Raw genomic sequence first — 24350 nt, 5'->3', positions numbered from 1 at the left:
GTTTGATTATTTTGGTACTTGAAATTATCGACTTTAAGATTTAATTAAGATTAAATTGATAAAAAATTAAATATTTAAAATATTACTGTTATTAGATTGTATTTTAAAATTTTAAAATTCACAATCAATACTAAATTTATTCTATTAATAAAATAAAAAAATCGAAATTAATAATATTAAATAAACCATAAAATCCAAATTAAACACAAAAAGTTAACATCATTATGATTGGCTATATTAAGATGTATAATTTTTTGTCGAATTAAAGTACCATATTGGACAAAAAATACAAATACCGTATTAAAACAAGTACCACAGGACATGTTAAGCCTTTTGAAATCAACAACTCAGATATGAAATAAACGAATTTCCATCGGCTAAAATATTTTCTTTTGAAAGTTTTACTATTATAAGTACAATACATTCATAAGTATAATACATTTACACATATATACATGATCTATTGTAGCTTAAAACAGATCAATTAAAAACACAATAATCTGAAGAACTAAACGAAAATTAGGAAGAACCTGACAAAACCCACCCATGACATGTGTACATGTTGAGACTAAAGACCCATACATCACAGTTGTAAATAATAAAACTCGACCACAAGTACTCAATGACCCAGGGCTAAGGGCGTAGATAGGAGGCTAACAGTGGCCTTCCCTGCTTCAAATGGTAAAATTACAAATTATAAATTAGTATAATGATAAATTTACACCTTAATCTTCCTTTGAAGCAATTTTATGATTTCATACATTCGCTTTAACCAATAATTCTATGACCTCATTAGATTTACCAAACACTATGTAAGACAAAAATAGTTATAAAGTAAGATTTAAACAAATAAACCAAGAAAAAGAGACAACATGTTGGATTTTTGGGACCATAATATGTGCTTAACCTCATGATCAACATTTTGAAATTAAATATGGACAGTAAATAAGTACACCTTTAACAACAACAACACCCAAAGTCTTGAAAATGAATTACCAAAAAAACATGTTTAGACATTTCAAAGTTTAGGTCCTTCCCAATAATAACTAAGAAAAAAAAACCCTAAAAAAGTATTGAAAATGAAATGCAAAAAACATGTTTAGCATCAAAGTTAGGTCCGCAAAATCCAAATTATGCCCACACAAGGCACCATTGGGGCATTAGGCTAACACACCTTTTGGGATATAAAAGATGGGTGTGGTCAAATGGGAAAAAGAAAGGTGAGATTTAAGTTTGACTAATTTATTTATTTTTTCTTTGGTTTAATTTTGATTAAAATTGGAGTTAATTGGGCTAAGCAAATTAATAATCAATTACTTTTTACCGGCCTATAAAATTGATAGGTTATAGGGTCAATGGATATACCCTTAAAGACTCATTATTTCTAAGTCAATTTTGTCGATATGTTGCCCTACAAATACAACCGTGGATAATCACCAACTCGAATATTTTTGTTTACCTAACTATTTTTATTTTAAGGTGAACCGGTCACACCTCAATAAAGATCGGGCGACTCCAATTTTTTAATTTTAAGTCGACAACTAAATTCTTTTGTTTTTTCAAAAAGGTGGTTTTACATACATCTTTAATATTTTTCAGGAAATTTGTAATAGTGAGCCTCATGTAATGGATTCCAAAATATATGAGCAAACTTAGGTTGGAATTTTAGTTTTTGGTGATTGTCTATGTTATCTGAACAATTGATGATGTTGTCATCCCGAGTTTGAGCTTTTTGGTCGATATAATATGTTATTGTCCATAATAAATTAAATACAATAAGAATTAAAACAAATATAAATATGAAAACGAAAATGGTGCAATAAAATCTATGTACATAAAAAGAAAACAATTTCAACTATAATATTAATGGAAGACTTGATTCCACCCTTATTCACATTAAAAGAAAGAAAGCAAAAGAGACTTTCTCTGCAACATTCAATTCTATATATTTAAAATTCTTGCTTGGTATTACAGCAACAAATATATAATAATAATACTAATAAAAGTGGATTATTGTTAAAGGATGATGGCAATATTTGCCTACCCAACTCGTGTGGGATGCGTGTAAAAGAGATAATCATATAAAGGATAAACTCAATATTCAAGGATTGACCAATGGACACTAAACCTATAAATTCCATAATTTTAAATAAAATTTTTATAAAAATTAAATAATTTTTTATAGTTAAAATTTTGAAATTTATTATATTATAGGTTCATGATTTAATTTTTCAATTGAATTTGTATCCGATCGACTCGTAAGTCGTAACACTGATCCGTTAATGAAATATGGATGGCATGATATATTTATATATAGTAATATAAATATCGGATTTTTGAATCCAAAAATAGACAGAAAGAAAAAGGAAAAATCTTGGTACACTCGTGGGAAATTATTTTTATATATATGGATATGAAAGCAATACAGATACTTAGGAAGTCAAAATACAGCTTTGAACCCAGCACTTACATTTATTTATTTAATTAATATTGTGAATGAGAGATTAGGATGAACAAAATTAATTAGTTTATCTTTAGGAGTATTAGGGTTTTGGTAATTAACTTTATTATTGTTTCTTTCTTTTTGATGATCGAATTTGTCTAAAAGAAAGGGAACATTGTTTGGATTCCAGTCGATAGTGCCAAACACCCCAAAAGTGTGATTTAAGCGTGAGATTATTTCTTTTATCTACAATAATTAATAATTAATTTGTTTGAAAGAGAATATGAAAATTAAATTAGATTTTTTTCACCAAGTTTATTTTATCATATAGTAAACTTTTCATTAATGTTTGATTATTTTGGTACTTGAAATTATCGACTTTAAGATTTAATTAAGATTAAATTGATAAAAAATTAAATATTTAAAAATATTACTGTTATTAGATTGTATTTTTAAAATTTTAAAAATTCACAATCAATACTAAATTTATTCTATTAATAAAATAAAAAATCGAAATTAATAATATTAAATAAACCATAAAATCCAAATTAAACACAAAAAGTTAACATCATTATGATTGGCTATATTAAGATGTATAATTTTTTGTCGAATTAAAGTACCATATTGGACAAAAAAATACAAATACCGTATTAAAAACAAGTACCACAGGACATGTTAAGCCTTTTGAAATCAACAACTCAGATATGAAATAAACGAATTTCCATCGCGCTAAAATATTTTCTTTTTGAAAGTTTTACTATTATAAGTACAATACATTCATAAGTATAATACATTTACACATATATACATGATCTATTGTAGCTTAAAACAGATCAATTAAAAACACAATAATCTGAAGAACTAAACGAAAATTAGGAAGAACCTGACAAAACCCACCCATGACATGTGTACATGTTGAGACTAAAGACCCATACATCACAGTTGTAAATAATAAAACTCGACCACAAGTACTCAATGACCGGGCTAAGGGCGTAGATAGGAGGCTAACAGTGGCCTTCCTCGCTTCAAATGGTAAAATTACAAATTATAAATTAGTATAATGATAAATTTACACCTTAATCTTCCTTTGAAGCAATTTTATGATTTCATACATTCGCTTTAACCAATAATTCTATGACCTCATTAGATTTACCAAACACTATGTAAGACAAAAATAGTTATAAAGTAAGATTTAAACAAATAAACCAAGAAAAAGAGACAACATGTTGGATTTTTGGGACCATAATATGTGCTTAACCTCATGATCAACATTTTGAAATTAAATATGGACAGTAAATAAGTACACCTTTAACAACAACAACACCCAAAGTCTTGAAAATGAATTACCAAAAAAACATGTTTAGACATTTCAAAGTTTAGGTCCTTCCCAATAATAACTAAGAAAAAAAAACCCTAAAAAAGTATTGAAAATGAAATGCAAAAAACATGTTTAGCATCAAAGTTAGGTCCGCAAAATCCAAATTATGCCCACACAAGGCACCATTGGGGCATTAGGCTAACACACCTTTTGGGATATAAAAGATGGGTGTGGTCAAATGGGAAAAAGAAAGGTGAGATTTAAGTTTGACTAATTTATTTATTTTTTCTTTGGTTTAATTTTGATTAAAATTGGAGTTAATTGGGCTAAGCAAATTAATAATCAATTACTTTTTACCGGCCTATAAAATTGATAGGTTATAGGGTCAATGGATATACCCTTAAAGACTCATTATTTCTAAGTCAATTTTGTCGATATGTTGCCCTACAAATACAACCGTGGATAATCACCAACTCGAATATTTTTGTTTACCTAACTATTTTTATTTATTAATTAATTACGAGTTAATTAAAGATTAGCTCAGTTAAAAATGATAATATATATATATATATTCCTTTTATAAAACAATAAATATAAATTATGCGAATGTTTTTGTTTTTTTATTTATACTATACTTAAGCTCGGATTGAGGTGATAGCAATTCAATAGTGAAATGATAAAAGTATTCTTTTTTATAAAATATTAAATATAACTGTGAGGGTAAAATTAGTTTAAATCTAAAATAAATTTATAAGAATAATCATATCTGATAAAATTTGAACTTGAACAACCATGAATTGTGAAGCTCTAATTTTGTTATTTCAATTAAAATTGTATTTAATTTTATATGATTTTTATATATATTATACATAAAAATGTCACCCACATCGTAAATATGCTATAATTTAATGTGTATATATGTTTGACAATATTAGATTTATTTAAGGATTGAATTTTTTTCTTAATTATATTTGAGTTGAGATTTTAATAAGATCTTTTGTAATTTAAATAAGCTTGTTTTGATCCAATTATTTTTAATAATGAAATTATTTAAATTTAATTATAAAAATAGAAAATATTAATATACAATTTTATTATTTAATGTTGGAGAGAAATAGATAAAATTAGAAAGAAAAAAAAGTCCCTAATCCAATTCATGAACAAATTTAATTCGGAAATTTGTAATTTATTTTGTAAAAGGAATAAAATTAAGTCCCTAATAGAAAAGAGGAGCAACTTTGGTTATAATTGTCATGGAGAAAAATGTTATGAAAGGGATGTGGGTGGAAAACATTAAAATTACCATAATGTTTAGTCAAATTTTCATCACATTATCATATATATGCCACAAGGGTTATTAATATGGCTGCTAGAAAAAAAAATTTAATTAGCATTTTTTTTTGCAAATATAATATTTTGTTAAGTAATTAACTTAGTTCCTCCTATTAGGTGGAGAGAAATTGGATTTCAACATAAAATTTAATTTTAAGATTTAATATATTTTTGTCGATTGAGTCTTAGCTCAATCGGTATGGATATTATTGTCAATGTAGGAGGACGTGGGTTTGGGTGTGTTGAAGTACATTATCTTTTTATATATGGGTTGGAAAGGGACTATAGGTGATTTTAGACATTCTGCTTAAAAAGAGCATATATGATTTCTCAATCCTTAAAATGAAAGGATAAATTAGAACACGATAAAATCTGAATCGATAGTAAAGTGGGAAAATAAATAAATTACCTATCATGCTTCTTGTACTTAACTGTTAACGATCCTTATAATCCTATCATCCCAGATGTGGGAAACATTCTACTTCTAGAATTATTTGTTTTGTCTAAATGAAATAAATTTAGTAATATTAGATGAGATAAAAATAGTTAAAATATAATATAATGATAAAAGAATAAGTACTTTTATATATAAAATTATTAATTTCTCAATATTCTTGTAAATGTAAAATATTTTAAAATTGACAAACAAACCAATTAAATAAAATTAATATAAAATAACTCGAACAAAAAATTCCATTAAAAAGGAAAATAACTCAAAATTTGATGGAAGATATTCATTTGGAAGTGGAGAATGTTAATCACGTTAGTATATTTATTTATTATTTTTACTTAAACCTTTCAAGTCATTTTATTTTTCAATTTTGTTGAAGTACACAAATTTAGTACTATATTTTTAAAATATATTTGGAATTAGATAGATGGACTTTTTATTTATTGTGAATGAGTTTAGAAGTTTAATTATTTGGAAAATAACAATTACCATATAAATCACAAATAATATAGAATATATGTTTGGAATAGACTAAACACAAAATATAATAGATTGAGTACTCATCTAGGGTAAGATTTAAATCCAAAATATTCTAGTAGGAAACCCATACGTCAATGTTTTTGAAATTAGATTGGTGGTCGAATGGTTAGACCACTAGTTCCCATTCAATTAGTTTGGGTCATTCAAACAAATAAATCATCAAAAGTTTAAAATAAAAATATATAAGAAACAGTTGAATCAATTTTTAGACTAACTCAATTGATCCATACCAGGTTTGTGGATCAATCAAGTTTTATCTCTCATCAAATTGATAGTCCAATTGATTCTCAATCCAACCCATCCGACCAACTAATTTGTTCCAATTCAAACAATATTATTATACATAACATTCACGCATTCGTCTTAAATTTTAATACTCAAAATCTCAAAACATCAATTGTAAACATCACCAATACCTTATTAACTAGTTTGATGGATTCTTTTAAATAAAATATAACTACAAATTATATATTAATATTAGAGTTTTTTCCAAAATTAAAAGGTACCAATGTTATTTTGATGGGTAAAGTATATATTTTAGCGGTTGATTGTTGTATTTCAAAATAATAAAAAAATTGGTTTTTTTTTTACAATTTATTGTAGGTTTTAATTATATAAATTCTTTTTAACACAATGTCTAGAACTACACAGTCTTTCCCCAACTCATAAATAGGAGAATAAAACGCTTCAGCGCACTCAATTCCATGTCTTCCAGCACCTATATCAATCAAACTAAAACTCAATCTACAATAAATTTACTTATAATCTCTTTAAATACATATACACTTCTATATTTGCTATAAATCTTTAACTTAGATAACATCATAAAATCTAGATGTAGAGAATCATACTAATTCAAGTATTCTTTTGGTTATTGTCAGGATCGACCCGATTAAGCAATAAGTAAAAAAAAAATAGCAGAATAAATTGAGAAATTAAACACACAAATTCAACATGGAAAACCCCCTCCAAAGAGGACAAAAAATCACGGGCAAAGATAAATTTATTATAATGGCAAAAGAACGAAGAGTACAAAAGATGAAGATAAAAAACTAAACCCCGAAAAACCCGAAAACAAATAACACTTAAAACGTAAACACAAAATTCTCTAAATGTGTTATGAGTTCTAATCTCTAATGTGCGTGTTTTCTAATGTTGTAAAAGAACCTATTTATAGGCTAAATTAGTAAGTCAAATAAACTATGCTAATAAATGTTAAATATATTATACTAATAAATGCTAAATCTTCTAAAAAAATATATTTTGTTTAACTTGACTTGCAAACAATCTCTTAAAATTTGGGTCATACCACTCTTATCAGTTTTTTAATCCCAAAAGACAATCAAATTAAATGTATCTCATCAAAATCAAAAGCTTTAAATCTTAGAAACATTTAATAATTGAACCCACTTCTAGTGAACTCATGACTCAGCCGAAAGTGTTGCATTAAAAATCTTCAATTGGGAAACACTCAAAATCTTAAGGAAAAAGAAATATTAAAATAAATTAATTTTAAACTTTTTTTCCCTTTGACAACTAAATTAAAAAAAAATTAATATATCATTTGATGCCTAAACCAACGACATTATTTGACTCAATGAATAGTTAACATGTGTACTCTAATAGATTATATTAACCATTTAGATTAATTAAAGTTTAATCATTGTCGTTCATGAAATTGAACTTTTGATACTTGATCATCAATAATAATGATATGTTGAAATGGAAAGTGACAATGTCATTCTTATTGATACTATCAACAATGGTTATGCATGGATAATAGCCTTTCAAAAGTACGACTCATCCATTACTTGTGAACTGTTGGCAAGTTTAATTCCGACATATTCCAAGGGAACAAAATAATGTTGCGAATTGCTTGGCAAAGATGACTATTAGAGATTTAAACATGATTTGCACTTTTACAGAGCCTCCAACGAGTGTTCAAGTATTGTTGTTGGCTGATCTTCAGCAACTCGAAACTAGGATGAACTCCCATTAGAGCTATGTTGACGTAGTTGATTTCTGCTACTTTAATTTCTACCTAAGTTCTTGTTAAGGTTTAATTATTATGCTAACAATCTTTGCACTTTTTCAACTTTAGAAATTTAATCTTTTGCTTTTTTTAAGAATTTAATATTTTATCTTATTTGTTTTAAAATTAAAGTCCAATTAATAACATTGTTAAATAATTTTTTGTTAGATTTGAAAATATATTATCAATTGGAGTTTGATTTTTAATTCACACATTCGGATATTAAAATGTCACATTCAAAATTAACATAAATCTATTAATATAAAATAACTCGAACAAAAAATTCCATTAAAAAGGAAAATAACTCAAAATTTGATGGAAGATATTCATTTGGAAGTGGAGAATGTTAATCACGTTAGTATATTTATTTATTATTTTTACTTAAACCTTTCAAGTCATTTTATTTTTCAATTTTGTTGAAGTACACAAATTTAGTACTATATTTTTAAAATATATTTGGAATTAGATAGATGGACTTTTTATTTATTGTGAATGAGTTTAGAAGTTTAATTATTTGGAAAATAACAATTACCATATAAATCACAAATAATATAGAATATATGTTTGGAATAGACTAAACACAAAATATAATAGATTGAGTACTCATCTAGGGTAAGATTTAAATCCAAAATATTCTAGTAGGAAACCCATACGTCAATGTTTTTGAAATTAGATTGGTGGTCGAACTGGTTAGACCACTAGTTCCCAGTTCAATTAGTTTGGGTCATTCGAAACAAATAAATCATCAAAAGTTTAAAATAAAAAATATATAAGAAACAGTTGAATCAATTTTTTAGACTAACTCAATTGATCCATACCAGTTTGTGGATCAATCAAGTTTTTATCTCTCATCAAATTGATAGTCCAATTGATTCTCAATCCAACCCATCCGACCAACTAATTTGTTCCAATTCAAACAATATTATTATACATAACATTCACGCATCGTCGTCTTAAATTTTAATACTCAAAATCTCAAAACATCAATTGTAAACATCACCAATACCTTATTAACTAGTTTGATGGATTCTTTTAAATAAAATATAACTACAAATTATATATTAATATTAGAGTTTTTTCCAAAATTAAAAGGTACCAATGTTATTTTGATGGGTAAAGTATATATTTTAGCGGTTGATTGTTGTATTTCAAAATAATAAAAAATTGGTTTTTTTACAATTTATTGTAGGTTTTAATTATATAAATTCTTTTAACACAATGTCTAGAACTACACGTCTTTCCCCAACTCATAAATAGGAGAATAAAACGCTCAACAGACTCAATTCCATGTCTTCCAAGACCTATATCAATCAAACTAAAACTCAATCTACAATAAATTTACTTATAATCTCTTTAAATACATATACACTTCTATATTTGCTATAAATCTTTAACTTAGATAACATCATAAAATCTAGATGTAGAGAATCATACTAATTCAAGTATTCTTTTGGTTATTGTCGGATCGATCGATTAAGCAATAAGTAAAAAAATAGCAGAATAAATTGAGAAATTAAACACACAAATTCAACATGGAAAACCCCTCCAAAGAGGACAAAAATCACGGCAAAGATAAATTTATTATAATGGCAAAAGAACGAAGAGTACAAAAGATGAAGATAAAAACTAAACCCGAAAAACCCGAAAACAAATAACACTTAAAACGTAAACACAAAATTCTCTAAATGTGTTATGAGTTCTAATCTCTAATGTGTGTTTTCTAATGTTGTAAAAGAACCTATTTATAGGCTAAATTAGTAAGTCAAATAAACTATGCTAATAAATGTTAAATATATTATACTAATAAATGCTAAATCTTCTAAAAAATATATTTTGTTTAACTTGACTTGCAAACAATCTCTTAAAATTTGGGTCATACCACTCTTATCAGTTTTTAATCCCAAAGACAATCAAATTAAATGTATCTCATCAAAATCAAAAGCTTTAAATCTTAGAAACATTTAATAATTGAACCCACTTCTAGTGAACTCATGACTCAGCCGAAAGTGTTGCATTAAAAATCTTCAATTGGGAAACACTCAAAATCTTAAGGAAAAAGAAATATTAAAATAAATTAATTTTAAACTTTTTTTCCTTTGACAACTAAATTAAAAAAATTAATATATCATTTGATGCCTAAACCAACGACATTATTTGACTCAATGAATAGTTAACATGTGTACTCTAATAGATTATATTAACCATTTAGATTAATTAAAGTTTAATCATTGTCGTTCATGAAATTGAACTTTTGATACTTGATCATCAATAATAATGATATGTTGAAATGGAAAGTGACAATGTCATTCTTATTGATACTATCAACAATGGTTATGCAGTGGATAATAGCCTTTCAAAAGTACGACTCATCCATTACTTGTGAACTGTTGGCAAGTTTAATTCCGACATATTCCAAGGGAACAAAATAATGTTGCGAATTGCTTGGCAAAGATGACTATTAGAGATTTAAACATGATTTGCACTTTTACAGAGCCTCCAACGAGTGTTCAAGTATTGTTGTTGGCTGATCTTCAGCAACTCGAAACTAGGATGAACTCCCATTAGAGCTATGTTGACGTAGTTGATTTCTGCTACTTTAATTTCTACCTAAGTTCTTGTTAAGGTTTAATTATTATGCTAACAATCTTTGCACTTTTTCAACTTTAGAAATTTAATCTTTTGCTTTTTTTAAGAATTTAATATTTTATCTTATTTGTTTTAAAAATTAAAGTCCAATTAATAACATTGTTAAATAATTTTTTGTTAGATTTGAAAATATATTATCAATTGGAGTTTGATTTTTAATTCACACATTCGGATATTAAAATGTCACATTCAAAATTAACATAAATCTATTAAGATCAATTAAACTTTAATTTTCAAATCAAATAAATGGAGAAACTAAAAAATTAATTTGATTGAATTTAGGTGAAATGAATTCCCAAATGTTAGGGTTTCTAGAAAAAATATGAGCTTTAAAAAAAACACACATTCCCTTCCAATTAAGAAGAAAACAAAAGGGGATTAGTTTAATTAAAGATTTTCTTAATTAAATAACACCGCAAATCTAATCTTAGTAATCTACTTTGAAAAGACATGAAGAAATAGTGAATCACAATAATCTTACACTTTTACCCCTTTCTAAAGGCAAAATTAATTATTAATTAATTAAAACATTAATTAATGCGCAAATGCTTAGCTGTTAAACAAAGGTTAAGCAGTAAAGTTCAAATCTTTAGGTAGGCTTTCAAGTTCACCCCCTTTAATTTTTGTGTGTGAGAAAATCCGTACTAATCACGTATTATTAGTGGATAATCTGGATTTAATTAAATAAAATATAGGGATAACGTGACAAGTGGGGTGCAGCTATTCTATGGCACTGTTGTTACCTATCCTAAAAAATTGGTCACATGCAGCCTTTACACTTGCAAGATGAAAGGAGTAATATGTAATGATTACAATTTGCAATTATAAGTTATTGTATCGAATAACTATAACTAAAATCAATATAATATGCAATCGGATATATAATTATAATCAATGCATTCGTATAATTAATTAAAATATTTTTAATCTAAATTAGAATAAATCTCAACAGGTATCACACGGTGAGAATTTAAACCATAATAAAATTTAGACTGAAGTTATGCACTTACGTAAATATTCATGATGAGAATTATATTTTTATGAGAGTTTAAATATAATTTCTTCGTTTTAATAACTTCTATTTTTATAATTTTTTAAATGACTAAATCATAATTTTAATATTTTTGGGAGTCAAAATGTAATTTTATAATGTACTACTTTACTGTTTTAAAAATTTTAAAAGGCTAAAAATGAGATTTTCTTGAGGTCGATGTCTGTGCCAGTCCCTTGGAGTTACCCCGTAAATCGAACCTGAATGTTCAAAAGCCCAAAACCTCAACTTTTACAAAAAGTCAAATATCTTTTATTTTAAAATGATAATTAGGACCGATTTAAATTTATAAAACAATTCTTGCAAAGCCTGTGAAGTTATCCAAAAACTTATAAAAATTACAACAAACCACCAAAACTTTGAAAATACTATTTAAAAAATAAAATAAAATTGTTCCTTGAAGTTGTTAATAATAATGGGATGGTCAAAGACACTGGTATTGGTCTATGATCTTTCGACCTTCAAACTTGTTTGGTGGTACAAAGTTGAAATTGTATTATTTTGTTTGGTATAATGCTTTAAGTTGTCAATAACTAAGACCCTTTCGGTTTTTCTTAAATAATTGAATCACTGCCAGAGGAAATATTTTTTACGAAATACTAAAAATGCCATTTTTTAATATTGATTTTTTTTTGTAATTATATTATTTGTTCTTTCGGGAAACACAAAAATAAATAATTATTTTTATAATTAATCGTCATTGATAATTTGTTTTATATACATCACGTTTAAAACATGAATAAATTTTCTTCCACTAAATTACACATGATTCTCAACCCTGTTTTAATTATGATTGAATTTTACTACTGAATTTTAATTTTAGATCTTGACAACTTTTGTGTAATTTTAGGACAATTCTTTTCAAAAGCTAAGAATAAAGTTCTATCTAATTAAAGCATAATGATATAATTCAAAATAATTCTTAATATTTTTATTCTCTTTAACACAAAAAAAAAATTATAATCAAGTATAATTGAAAATCTCTATCCAAAATCTCACACCGCTGTTGTAGTTCAACTAAGATAAGTGGGTTTTCCCACGTCTTTTCACCCCAATTATGAAATGTTAAACCAATTTTTTTTATAGATATTTATCAGATTATTTAATTAATTATATTCGTTTGAGTGACTATTCAAAGATTGAATTTAAAGAGGGGGCACATGGGAATTTTCAATGCATCCAATGGCACAAATCGACGGTGTCTTTCTAGACAACAAATCTAGAACATAACACCTGTCCATGGTGACAATTCATAAAACATCAAAAAAGTTTGATTATTTTAATGAAAAATACCCAATATGGAATCCAACAAATTATAGTTAATTAAGATTTAATGGAGATTACTTGGATGAATCTCCTTAAGAAGTAAGCAAATCCAACACTTGGGGAATTTTCATTGGTTACCTAGTAATTTTCATGTAAAAAAATTAGCCACCCACTTTATAATAATCACTCTTTTTTCTTCCATTTGTCCTATATATTTTATATATGTATTTCTTGCTTAGATTATTATGCTTTTTTATAAAAGCTACATATGACTAGTGTCAATATGCATAAGCCCTAGTTTATATGTGGCATAAAGCTATGGGATTTCTGTTTCCTTTTGTCCCTTTTCAAGTCCTTAGCATCAAATAAATATTTATGCTAATTAGATAAAGGTCTTCAATTAGAACATGTCACCCAATGCCTTGACATTCTCACTTGTCCCTTGCAATTCAATCATAATGACCTTAATAGCCTCATACAAATTTCAAAATCCCTTTTCTAAGTATGAAAAGACCATGAACAAGGAATATTTGTGTTACCTATCAACTGAATACTAATTAAAGCAGGAAATTATCAAATATTTTTTTTATTTCAACAAAATTTTATGTAAAATGTATAAATAATTTTAACTATATTTAATGTTATATAAGTATTAGATAAAGGAATAAATGTCAAAATCATACATGAACTTTGATATAATTTGTAATGTTATATATCAATATTAATTTGATGCATTTATATGCATCAAACTTTAATTATGGTTCAATTTTCATATTTCACTAATCTCGTTCTCGTGATGCACAATTTATTGCTAAGTCATGTGTAAATTGCTAACATGTTATTTTATTATGTTAAAAATAAATAACTTTAAATTATTTTCATCTAGATTAAAAATAAACACACTTGGGAAAATGATTTCTTGTTTCTCCCCAAAATCTTTTCTTAATCTAGATGAAAATAATTTAAATTTGTTTGTTTGTTTTAACAAAATAAAATCCATGTCAACAATTTACAGAATTAACGGAAAATTGTGCCACATAAATAATAAGATTAAAGCAATGTGAAAATTGAATTAAAGTTAAAATTTAATGTATATAAATATACCAAATTAAAATTGATGTATAACATTATAAATTATATCAAAACTCGTGTATAATTTTAATATTTATCTCTTACATATTAGAGATTAACTGTACACAAGAGAAAGAAAAGAGGGAAAAAATAGAAAGATAGGGATGATTTTGAAAACGACTGATGGGAGGGTTGAAGCAAAAGGCTTCTTTAGTGCATATATAAATATGTGACACACTAAACCCAATATGGCACAGAATTTGCTAGAAAAATAAAGGTAAAAGACGATTCTTTTTACCTTAAAAGCATTTTATCTTAGGTTATATAGCTTTTCTCTTTGTTTTACATGTCTTGGGCACTAATGGCTAGACACTTTGGTTGGAGTATTATGGAAGAAAGCTGGAGGAAAGGTCCTTGGACAGCTGAAGAAGATAAGCTTCTTATTGAATATGTCAAGTTACATGGTGAAGGTAGATGGAACTCTGTTGCCAAGCTTGCGGGTAAGCAAAATTCATAGTCTCGAATCGGGAAATGAACGATAATAGATTTTAGGATTTGGATTTTGAACCAACTTAGATTAGGTGTCGAGTTCAAACATTATAATTGCATTGAGCTAGACATGTTTTTTATGTATGAAATAAACATATATTCTTTGCTGTTTGGACAGGGTTAAAAAGGAATGGAAAGAGTTGTAGGCTAAGGTGGGTGAATTATTTAAGGCCAGACCTTAAAAGAGGCCAAATAACACCACATGAAGAGAGTATAATTCTTGAACTACATGCAAGGTGGGGAAACAGGTAAATCAATGATCTGATTCTATAAAAACTTTGGGTTTTTTTCTGTTTTGATTCGTGTAATTAAAGAACTTGAAACAAATCAACGAAACACATTCATCAGGTGGTCAACAATTGCAAGAAGCTTACCTGGAAGAACTGATAATGAGATCAAGAACTACTGGAGGACCCATTTCAAGAAAAAGCCTGATAACTCCATTAAGGCAAAAGCTCGAATACTTAAAAGGCAACAATTTCAACAGCAACAAATCCTGCAACAACAGCAACAACAATATCAACAACAACAAAACCAATTAGACATGAAAAGGATCATGTCTTTGCTCGATGAAACGGAACATAAAGTTCCGTATGTGCCACAGATGAGTAGGCAAGAAACTATGGGTACTACTAATTCGTACCTCAACCACAACAGCACGACGGATCAAGAACAAGGCTTCGTTTATCCCATGATAATCGATGGCAATGTTTCGAGCAGCGATACATCGAACGAGGAATTTCTTTGGGACGGTTTATGGAACTTGGATGATGATTTCAATGGGAATTTCAGTGCTGCATGTGCAACGAGCAAAGCTAGTTTGCACAATTTAGCCACCCCTTTCTGCTAATTTTCTTTGATTTAACATAAATGAATAACTTTTTCAGATTCGGATAGAGTGTTGGATATGAGTATGGTTAGTTTTGTTTTAAGTTTTTTCATGTTACGTCGGAGATAAGTGTCTGACAAAAGTACTTCAATGAAATTGAAGAATCCGAGCAACAATGTTGTATGAAAATTTTATGGTGTGATCAATTAAAATTTTTATTTTAGATTATGACACAGTCATAACGTATTAGATAAATTAGATAAAGGTCTTCAATTAGAACATGTCACCCAATGCCTTGACATTCTCACTTGTCCCTTGCAATTCAATCATAATGACCTTAATAGCCTCATACAAATTTCAAAATCCCTTTTCTAAGTATGAAAAGACCATGAACAAGGAATATTTGTGTTACCTATCAACTGAATACTAATTAAAGCAGGAAATTATCAAATATTTTTTTTATTTCAACAAAATTTTATGTAAAATGTATAAATAATTTTAACTATATTTAATGTTATATAAGTATTAGATAAAGGAATAAATGTCAAAATCATACATGAACTTTGATATAATTTGTAATGTTATATATCAATATTAATTTGATGCATTTATATGCATCAAACTTTAATTATGGTTCAATTTTCATATTTCACTAATCTCGTTCTCTGTGATGCACAATTTATTGCTAAGTCATGTGTAAATTGCTAACATGTTATTTTATTATGTTAAAAATAAATAACTTTAAATTATTTTCATCTAGATTAAAAATAAACACACTTGGGAAAATGATTTCTTGTTTCTCCCCAAAATCTTTTCTTAATCTAGATGAAAATAATTTAAATTTGTTTGTTTGTTTTAACAAAATAAAATCCATGTCAACAATTTACACAGAATTAACGGAAAATTGTGCCACATAAATAATAAGATTAAAGCAATGTGAAAATTGAATTAAAGTTAAAATTTAATGTATATAAATATACCAAATTAAAATTGATGTATAACATTATAAATTATATCAAAACTCGTGTATAATTTTAATATTTATCTCTTACATATTAGAGATTAACTGTACACAAGAGAAAGAAAAAGAGGGGAAAAAAATAGAAAGATAGGGATGATTTTGAAAACGACTGATGGGAGGGTTGAAGCAAAAGGCTTCTTTAGTGCATATATAAATATGTGACACACTAAACCCAATATGGCACAGAATTTGCTAGAAAAATAAAGGTAAAAGACGATTCTTTTTTACCTTAAAAGCATTTTTATCTTAGGTTATATAGCTTTTTCTCTTTGTTTTTACATGTCTTGGGCACTAATGGCTAGACACTTTGGTTGGAGTATTATGGAAGAAAGCTGGAGGAAAGGTCCTTGGACAGCTGAAGAAGATAAGCTTCTTATTGAATATGTCAAGTTACATGGTGAAGGTAGATGGAACTCTGTTGCCAAGCTTGCGGGTAAGCAAAATTCATAGTCTCGAATCGGGAAATGAACGATAATAGATTTTAGGATTTGGATTTTGAACCAACTTAGATTAGGTGTCGAGTTCAAACATTATAATTGCATTGAGCTAGACATGTTTTTTATGTATGAAATAAACATATATTCTTTGCTGTTTGGACAGGGTTAAAAAGGAATGGAAAGAGTTGTAGGCTAAGGTGGGTGAATTATTTAAGGCCAGACCTTAAAAGAGGCCAAATAACACCACATGAAGAGAGTATAATTCTTGAACTACATGCAAGGTGGGGAAACAGGTAAATCAATGATCTGATTCTATAAAAACTTTGGGTTTTTTTCTGTTTTGATTCGTGTAATTAAAGAACTTGAAACAAATCAACGAAACACATTCATCAGGTGGTCAACAATTGCAAGAAGCTTACCTGGAAGAACTGATAATGAGATCAAGAACTACTGGAGGACCCATTTCAAGAAAAAGCCTGATAACTCCATTAAGGCAAAAGCTCGAATACTTAAAAGGCAACAATTTCAACAGCAACAAATCCTGCAACAACAGCAACAACAATATCAACAACAACAAAACCAATTAGACATGAAAAGGATCATGTCTTTGCTCGATGAAACGGAACATAAAGTTCCGTATGTGCCACAGATGAGTAGGCAAGAAACTATGGGTACTACTAATTCGTACCTCAACCACAACAGCACGACGGATCAAGAACAAGGCTTCGTTTATCCCATGATAATCGATGGCAATGTTTCGAGCAGCGATACATCGAACGAGGAATTTCTTTGGGACGGTTTATGGAACTTGGATGATGATTTCAATGGGAATTTCAGTGCTGCATGTGCAACGAGCAAAGCTAGTTTGCACAATTTAGCCACCCCTTTCTGCTAATTTTCTTTGATTTAACATAAATGAATAACTTTTTCAGATTCGGATAGAGTGTTGGATATGAGTATGGTTAGTTTTGTTTTAAGTTTTTTCATGTTACGTCGGAGATAAGTGTCTGACAAAAGTACTTCAATGAAATTGAAGAATCCGAGCAACAATGTTGTATGAAAATTTTATGGTGTGATCAATTAAAAATTTTTATTTTTAGATTATGACACAGTCATAACGTATTAGATATATTTATAATGAAATTATTATTCATTGCATATAAAATTCTAAAGTCAGAATAATTATCATCGTAAATAGTGAAACGTACTTTTGAATCCAACTCAACTCATGAAGAGTGGCATTTTTAGTTCAAATTGGTGCCACACATACTATTAAGTAATATTTGGTTATTAAATTCATGGGAGGAAATTAAGATGAAAAGAGTATTAAAGTGTATGATTAAGGAACTTTACTGTATTTATTTTATTGCACTTTCAAGTTCTTTTTCTTTGTAGAAACATTCTTAAAAAAAAAGAAAAGAAAAGAATCAACATTAATTTATAATATTAACATGAAGATCCTTAATTATCAGAATAATTAATCACATCTAATCCTCTTAGTGCTGGCAGATTTTGCTGCCATCAACTTAATTTAAAAACTATTTCATTGTTTCTTTCATTAATTAATTATAGTTATAAAGTGCATTAGATTATAATTTAGGTTTTCTTTATTTTATCAATTTACTTCACTACATAATTAACCCATATATTTAAATTTTATGTCATTAAGATTCACAGTGACTGTCGAATATTATCACGTGTTTGATACAAATTTATTCTTTTTAATTTTTTTCAATATTTAATCTCTCAAATAAAAATTTCAATAGCATAAAATTAAAATTAAAATAAATTAAGAGGCTAAGAGTGGAACTAGATTCTCTTTGTTGTGCTTATTTCAGGCATTAAATTAATTCCCAACTTAAATTCTTTAACTTGCAAGTGCGGTGATAATGTCACTTAATTTGACATTCTTCAATTATGGATGCTTCTTTGTAAATTAATTATATATATTAATAATTTCTTCTATAAAACCAATCACAATTTAATTAAAATAATAAAATTCCCGACTAATTGAAGAAAAATATTCCAACCCCATCAAACTAAATACACAACATATCACTTCTATTTTTATTACTCTATAGAACCCTTATGTCTTGTCATTGCTATGTTTCCTTTAATTATTCTCTTTTGAAGTTTTATGCCATCAATTAAAGCATAAATTGGTGGCTCTAAAAAAGAAAAAGATGATGAAGCATCTGGGTTTCAAGGAGTATATACTTAGGAGGAAAGAAAAGTACAATTTTCTGATTGGATCTTTTAGGATGATATTTATGCATTTTAAAATATTCATAATTTTATTTCGTATTATTATGGTATGTTATATTTTAATTATATTTCTCATGCGGGGTTTTTTTATTTAAAAATTACCTTCCATCTTAGGTCATTTTCAAAGAGAAAGTTGAAGTTAGAAACAAAGTGATATGTTATTTTATTATTAATATATTAGTACTAGTAGTAAAGCCTACGTTAAAGATTAGAAGTAGATTCTTCTTTGATTGCAGTCATCTCATAAGTTATCTTTTGTAGATTTGTCATTTTCCTCAATGCATAAATAATAGTTAATTTAATATTTATCTTTAATAATAAAATTAAGAGTAAATTAAATTAACTATTTTATGTATGAATTAAGGTTAACTTAATTTACTAGGAAAATGAATTAAAATTGAGAAATAATTCCCACCAATAATCATAAAAGAACAAAATGAAAAGAATATAAGTAGATTATGTACAGGAAATTGTTTTTTAAATAATTCATCTAATATAAAATTGTTAATCCATTCAAAATTTTATGCACATAATAAATACAATTATATGTCAACATATAAATCTAAAGCTTAAATGTAAATTTCGCCCTAAATTACACTTCCTTTCCAAAAACTATACTTGTTTTTTCAGTTATGTATTTTAATTTTTATTATCAAAAGTAATATTTAAATTATTAATTTCCTCTAATTTTATCTTAAAATATGATACCAAGCAATAAAAACATAACACGTGGCATGTTTTTATTAGATATCTTATATTTTTTTAAGTAAAATAAAATATAAGAAATAATTTTGTCCAAATTTGCAAACCAAAATCCAAACATTTTTCTTCTCCAATATCTGACACTAACTATCAGATCAATTTGGACATAAGGTTTGCACTTCTACTCATTGATGGGTACTAATCTATAGTACCGATTGTCAAATCGTCACTTGGAGCTCATCCGTACTTAAAAAAAAAATTTAACAATCCATTGACTTCAATAAAATCTTTCCAATAATTTAGTAACTTAAATAAAAACTTTTAAATAGTTAAATGATCATTTTATAACTTTTTAAAGTTAAGCGATTAAAATATAAATTTACTAATAATTTAGTGACATGTAATTTGCCTTTTCATTAAAAATAAAGGTGAAATTAAGTCAACTATAAACAAAGTGAGATATTACCATCCTATGTTAATATTTGAATATTCATTATCCTCCTCTTTTCTCTCTATAAATTGTATTTTGATACATCAAACATTGAGATAAAATCGAAAGGTTTGATGGATCGAAACAGACAAATTTTACGGTAGGTTAAATTGATTTTTTTTATTTTTTTAATAGAAGTAACCGAACATCGATATCACTCTAAAACTTAAAACATAGATGAACTGATTTTTGCTTTTCTTTTTTAGAGGTAAAACCAACGGTACAAAATACTATGATCTTATTCATAATTTAAAGCATAAGATGATATGAAACATACCTACACACCGGAAAATTGAAAACTATTGGTCGCACAAAGATAATCCAAGCAGAAAGATGGCTGATTGGTTGACACTGTAGGGAACTTGAGATAGAACTAATCCACGTATGGTATTATGTTGGTTTGAATCTTTTATTCTTAAACATTGGGTTTATTCTTATATTTGATGTTGTTGATGAACCCTTCAACGGGTCGGTATTGTCTCTTGTTGTGGTTTTGTCTCTTGACTTTGCAGAGAGTTTAAGTGCTTAAGGTTGCTTGAAGAAGCGACATGTTTAATAAAGCAAGAGCATCTTGTCAGAACAGATTGTGCATGACGCACAATCAACTATCAATTGAATTCGGTCATCTGCACTTAGTAGGGTTAGAAACCGTGCCCTTTAAATGGCACTCAAGCTCTCGTAAAGTTGAGGAAAAAACCCAATTAAAGACAATATTGACCCATTGAAAAATTCGTGAGCTCCGAACATATCAAATTTTGAAAACTTCTCAAGAAGAGGTCAACCTTCACCCAATAGATGCATATCTGAACATTCCATGCTCACACCCGAACCTGAGTAACAACCTCAAATTCTCACTGAACCAACAACTCTTTCAAATCCTTGAGTTTCATCAATACATTTCTTCATTTCCTTCTCAGCAGGACAAGACATAGGCAATTGATGAATCCATCCCAAAGGCAACAAAGCTGCAACAAACTGTATCAAAAGTCCAACAGGCAAGCTCGTATAATCCCCACCTTTTATCCCAAGCAAAGCAGCCAATCCAACACCCCAAAACCCACCAACAAGAGACGATAAACACACCGTCGATGCTACAAACGAAGTGAAAGACCCTTCACAACCTTGAGGACACAATGTTGCCAACAGCACCATAAAAGGAAGGATCTTAAACTGTGCTAGTGTTTCAGCTAAACCAGAGAAACAAAGGGTAAACACTTCATTTGATATATGAATTCCCGCATTGATCTGTCTCACTAAAATAAGGTCAAGCAAAAGGGAAAATGCATACACAAATTGTATGCCACCAACAAGTTTTCTCGTGGGGATTTGTTTCCAATGATTATCATAGATTAGGGTCAACGAAAGAAGCATCAATTGGCCTATTACTTTTGACATTCCAATCACTGAAAGGTCTAAGTTTAGACATTGAATTTGGTAGGAAAAGGTTGAACCTGACAGGATAGGAACCATTGCAATGGATGTTAGGATCCATGTTAATGGCTTGGATATGGTGTCTTCACTTATGGCAATCATAAGGCCAGACAAGTGTTTTCTAATGTTGTCTGTAATGGATTTTCCTGTTGGGGTTTGTCTGTGGGACAAACCAAGACATTCTGATGAAGAAATTGCAAGTTGAAATGATAACAAAGCTGAAAAAATGAGGAACATAGTCCTAGGTTGTAGTTTGTGTGAGAAATATCCACCTAGGAAGTTACCTAGGATCCCACCAACAGCTAAAGCCATGAAAGAATAAGATTGAAGACCTTTGATTCTGTGTTTTTGACCATGTTCTGTCACAAGAGCATCCTTTGAAACTTCTTCAATGGATGCTCCAAAGTTACTAAGAAGAACACATGCCATTAAAGAAGGTAGTGTTTGACCTGTAACTGGAATCAAAGCTAATTGCCCCCATGAAAGTATCTGCAAAAGAACTGAAACTTGGATCATATCAGTATACCATATTTTAAGCTAGTAAATTTCTCAAACATCTACTGATCTAAATACAAGAAATATAAAACTGACCTCCAATGCAAATATAAGGTATTCTATGAGGACCTGCAATATAAAAAGCATCTGAGAGGATACCATAAAGAGGCTTGGCTACCATGGGAAAATTAGCAGAGTTTTGAACAAGCTGCAATGTTGAAGGATTGAAGTTAAGATTGTGAGCCATGTGGAAATTCAAAGCCAGCCATGGGAAACACCTAAAACCTTGAACCCAATATCCCAATCCACACAAAGACAACATCGCCTGAAAACCATAATGGGATTTTGTGTTGGTCATTAGAACAGGGTTTATGAATTGGGTTTTGGGTTTTATGTCATTTTGAATAGGATTTTGATGTTGTGAAGACCTGGATATTGATCTTAACTTTGTGCAGCTTTCATGGATTCTTGGGGTTTTGGGATTGGTCAAGAATATCGGAGTTTTAGTGGAAATTACTGGGTAAATCATAGTTTTTGTAGATTAAAAAATGGAATTTTCTTGAGTTTTATTGATATGCAGAGGATGAAGAAGATCAAACATATTCAAGTTATGAGGAAGAATGAACATTAAAAGGTAAAATTATACAAGGATTTTATTGAATCTATACGTTTATATTTCATGCACGTGAATAGTTAATTATTCATATAAAAATTAAAATAAAAATATATGTGAATTACTTATATTAATTATGTTTAAACGATTTTATATATAAAACTTTACACCACAATTTAATTTTTATATATATAATTAATTTAAATTAATATTTATATATTAAATTACACGTTAAATTAAAGTTTATATATGAATCAAATATTTAATCCTTAATTATATCCTTAATTATATTCTTGAGGAGGCATCGATTACGATTTAAAATGGACGGACCACGTGCTTTATGTCCTAAAATATGTTGGATGTATGGGGTCAAATCAAATGAATAATCGGTCCAAATGCTGATATATTCAAGTAACGATAGTAACAACACGTGTAACATCTTGTTCGAAGACTCCTATGAACCGTTGCTTTTTTGGTATTTCTGTAATAAAAGAGTGATGGTTATTTCATACGCGCGCCTGTTTCCCACGCTCGTGTTTTGCGACATTAACGGCTCCGCGGCTGCGTGGCCAACGAGCATAGTTTAGTTACGCTAGTGTTTTCAAGCATTGAAAATGGATCTAGTAATTTACTAATTTTCAACTTAAAAATAATATAAAATATGACATGAATAAAATTATAAATAATCTTTAATTTTAGTTCAAATATTTATGTTGTGCAACAATCAACTCGAATTGCTAGAAAAAATATTTTCCTAAGTAACTTAATGCAATAATAATAAACACAATTCAAATCTGAAAATTTTTAAAAATATAGTGATAAATCAATATAAATTTTCAGTTTTGAAAAATAGAGAATAAAGAAAAGTTTGGAAAACTAAACAAGTAAAAAAGCGAATTAATCAAGACTTTCTAGAATTAAGAAAAAAACAAAGATGAAAGAATGGAGGATGAAAATGAAGATGGAAAATGATAAGTGATGGAGGGTGATAAAGATAGTTGGATAGATAGCTTAGTATATGTGATGAATTTGGATCCACCACTAAATTTAAATTATAATTAAATCTTTCATTGATTAATTATAATTTGATAATTTAAGATTATAACGAAATTTTTACCTTTAATTCAATCTACTCGATAACATTTCATACTTTACTCACTCACCATTTTCTATCGACCAAAATCGTATCAACCAATTACAATCAAAGCAAACAAATTTTTTTTTAAATGGAAGAAAATCTCTCATTTTAGTCAAGAGAAAAGAGAATTAAAATATAAAACGAACTCAAATATATCATATTTAGTCAAGAGTTAATCAAGAGTTTTAGGTGCCAGAAGCTTAATCCAAATGGCTAAAGAGAAAGTTTCG

General features: G+C 27.9%; 3 protein-coding genes and 2 long non-coding RNA genes across 7 annotated transcripts; 2 read left to right on the top strand and 3 right to left on the bottom strand.

Annotated features, from left to right (window-relative positions):
• Positions 1-6625: 6625 nt before the first annotated feature.
• On the bottom strand, positions 6626-15491 carry LOC128032463 (uncharacterized). 2 transcript variants are annotated; one of them, XR_008188636.1, is made up of 3 exons: positions 15343-15491; positions 15074-15195; positions 6626-6802 (listed from the first exon to the last, which is right to left on the bottom strand). It is a non-coding gene; the product is annotated as an uncharacterized LOC128032463 (long non-coding RNA). The 2 variants fall into 2 exon arrangements; XR_008188635.1 differs by lacking the exon at positions 6626-6802 and having other exon boundaries at positions 14947-15195.
• LOC128032462 (MYB-like transcription factor EOBII) lies at positions 14510-15587 on the top strand. Its single transcript, XM_052620635.1, has 3 exons — positions 14510-14650; positions 14818-14947; positions 15048-15587. The coding sequence occupies exons 1-3, from the start codon at positions 14512-14514 to the stop codon at positions 15547-15549; spliced, it is 771 nt and encodes a 256-aa protein (XP_052476595.1). The 5' UTR covers positions 14510-14511; the 3' UTR covers positions 15550-15587.
• A 1163-nt stretch (positions 15588-16750) lies between these two features.
• LOC105800661 (myb-related protein 305) lies at positions 16751-18090 on the top strand. 2 transcript variants are annotated; one of them, XM_052620633.1, is made up of 3 exons: positions 16751-16982; positions 17150-17267; positions 17380-18090. In XM_052620633.1, the coding sequence occupies exons 1-3, from the start codon at positions 16829-16831 to the stop codon at positions 17879-17881; spliced, it is 774 nt and encodes a 257-aa protein (XP_052476593.1). In that variant the 5' UTR covers positions 16751-16828; the 3' UTR covers positions 17882-18090. The 2 variants fall into 2 exon arrangements, with proteins under 2 accessions (XP_052476593.1, XP_012487368.1); XM_012631914.2 differs by having other exon boundaries at positions 17150-17279.
• On the bottom strand, positions 17279-17823 carry LOC128032464 (uncharacterized). Its single transcript, XR_008188637.1, has 2 exons — positions 17675-17823; positions 17279-17527 (listed from the first exon to the last, which is right to left on the bottom strand). It is a non-coding gene; the product is annotated as an uncharacterized LOC128032464 (long non-coding RNA).
• Positions 18091-21144: 3054 nt separating the features above from the next.
• On the bottom strand, positions 21145-22975 carry LOC105800659 (probable folate-biopterin transporter 9, chloroplastic). Its single transcript, XM_012631912.2, has 2 exons — positions 22466-22975; positions 21145-22374 (listed from the first exon to the last, which is right to left on the bottom strand). Exons 1-2 carry the CDS (start codon positions 22896-22898, stop codon positions 21287-21289), a joined length of 1521 nt encoding a protein of 506 aa, XP_012487366.1. The 5' UTR covers positions 22899-22975; the 3' UTR covers positions 21145-21286.
• Positions 22976-24350: the final 1375 nt, after the last annotated feature.

This window comes from Gossypium raimondii, chromosome 9, assembly GCF_025698545.1.
Source record: "Gossypium raimondii isolate GPD5lz chromosome 9, ASM2569854v1, whole genome shotgun sequence".
In the NCBI taxonomy this organism is placed as follows: domain Eukaryota; kingdom Viridiplantae; phylum Streptophyta; class Magnoliopsida; order Malvales; family Malvaceae; genus Gossypium; species Gossypium raimondii.
Note: the sequence above shows the minus strand (reverse complement) of the source record. Positions and strands in the feature narration are given on the sequence as shown.

Coding starts and splice junctions, on each gene's coding strand:
- LOC128032462 (XM_052620635.1), top strand. CDS start 14,512: ATGGCTAGACACTTTGGTTGGAGTATTATGGAAGAAAGCTGGAGGAAA. Junction 14,651..14,817: donor CTCTGTTGCCAAGCTTGCGG/GTAAGCAAAATT, acceptor CTGTTTGGACAG/GGTTAAAAAGGAATGGAAAG. Junction 14,948..15,047: donor CATGCAAGGTGGGGAAACAG/GTAAATCAATGA, acceptor CACATTCATCAG/GTGGTCAACAATTGCAAGAA.
- LOC105800661 (XM_012631914.2), top strand. CDS start 16,829: ATGTCTTGGGCACTAATGGCTAGACACTTTGGTTGGAGTATTATGGAA. Junction 16,983..17,149: donor CTCTGTTGCCAAGCTTGCGG/GTAAGCAAAATT, acceptor CTGTTTGGACAG/GGTTAAAAAGGAATGGAAAG. Junction 17,280..17,379: donor CATGCAAGGTGGGGAAACAG/GTAAATCAATGA, acceptor CACATTCATCAG/GTGGTCAACAATTGCAAGAA.
- LOC105800659 (XM_012631912.2), bottom strand. CDS start 22,898: ATGATTTACCCAGTAATTTCCACTAAAACTCCGATATTCTTGACCAAT. Junction 22,375..22,465: donor ACCTTATATTTGCATTGGAG/GTCAGTTTTATA, acceptor TCCAAGTTTCAG/TTCTTTTGCAGATACTTTCA.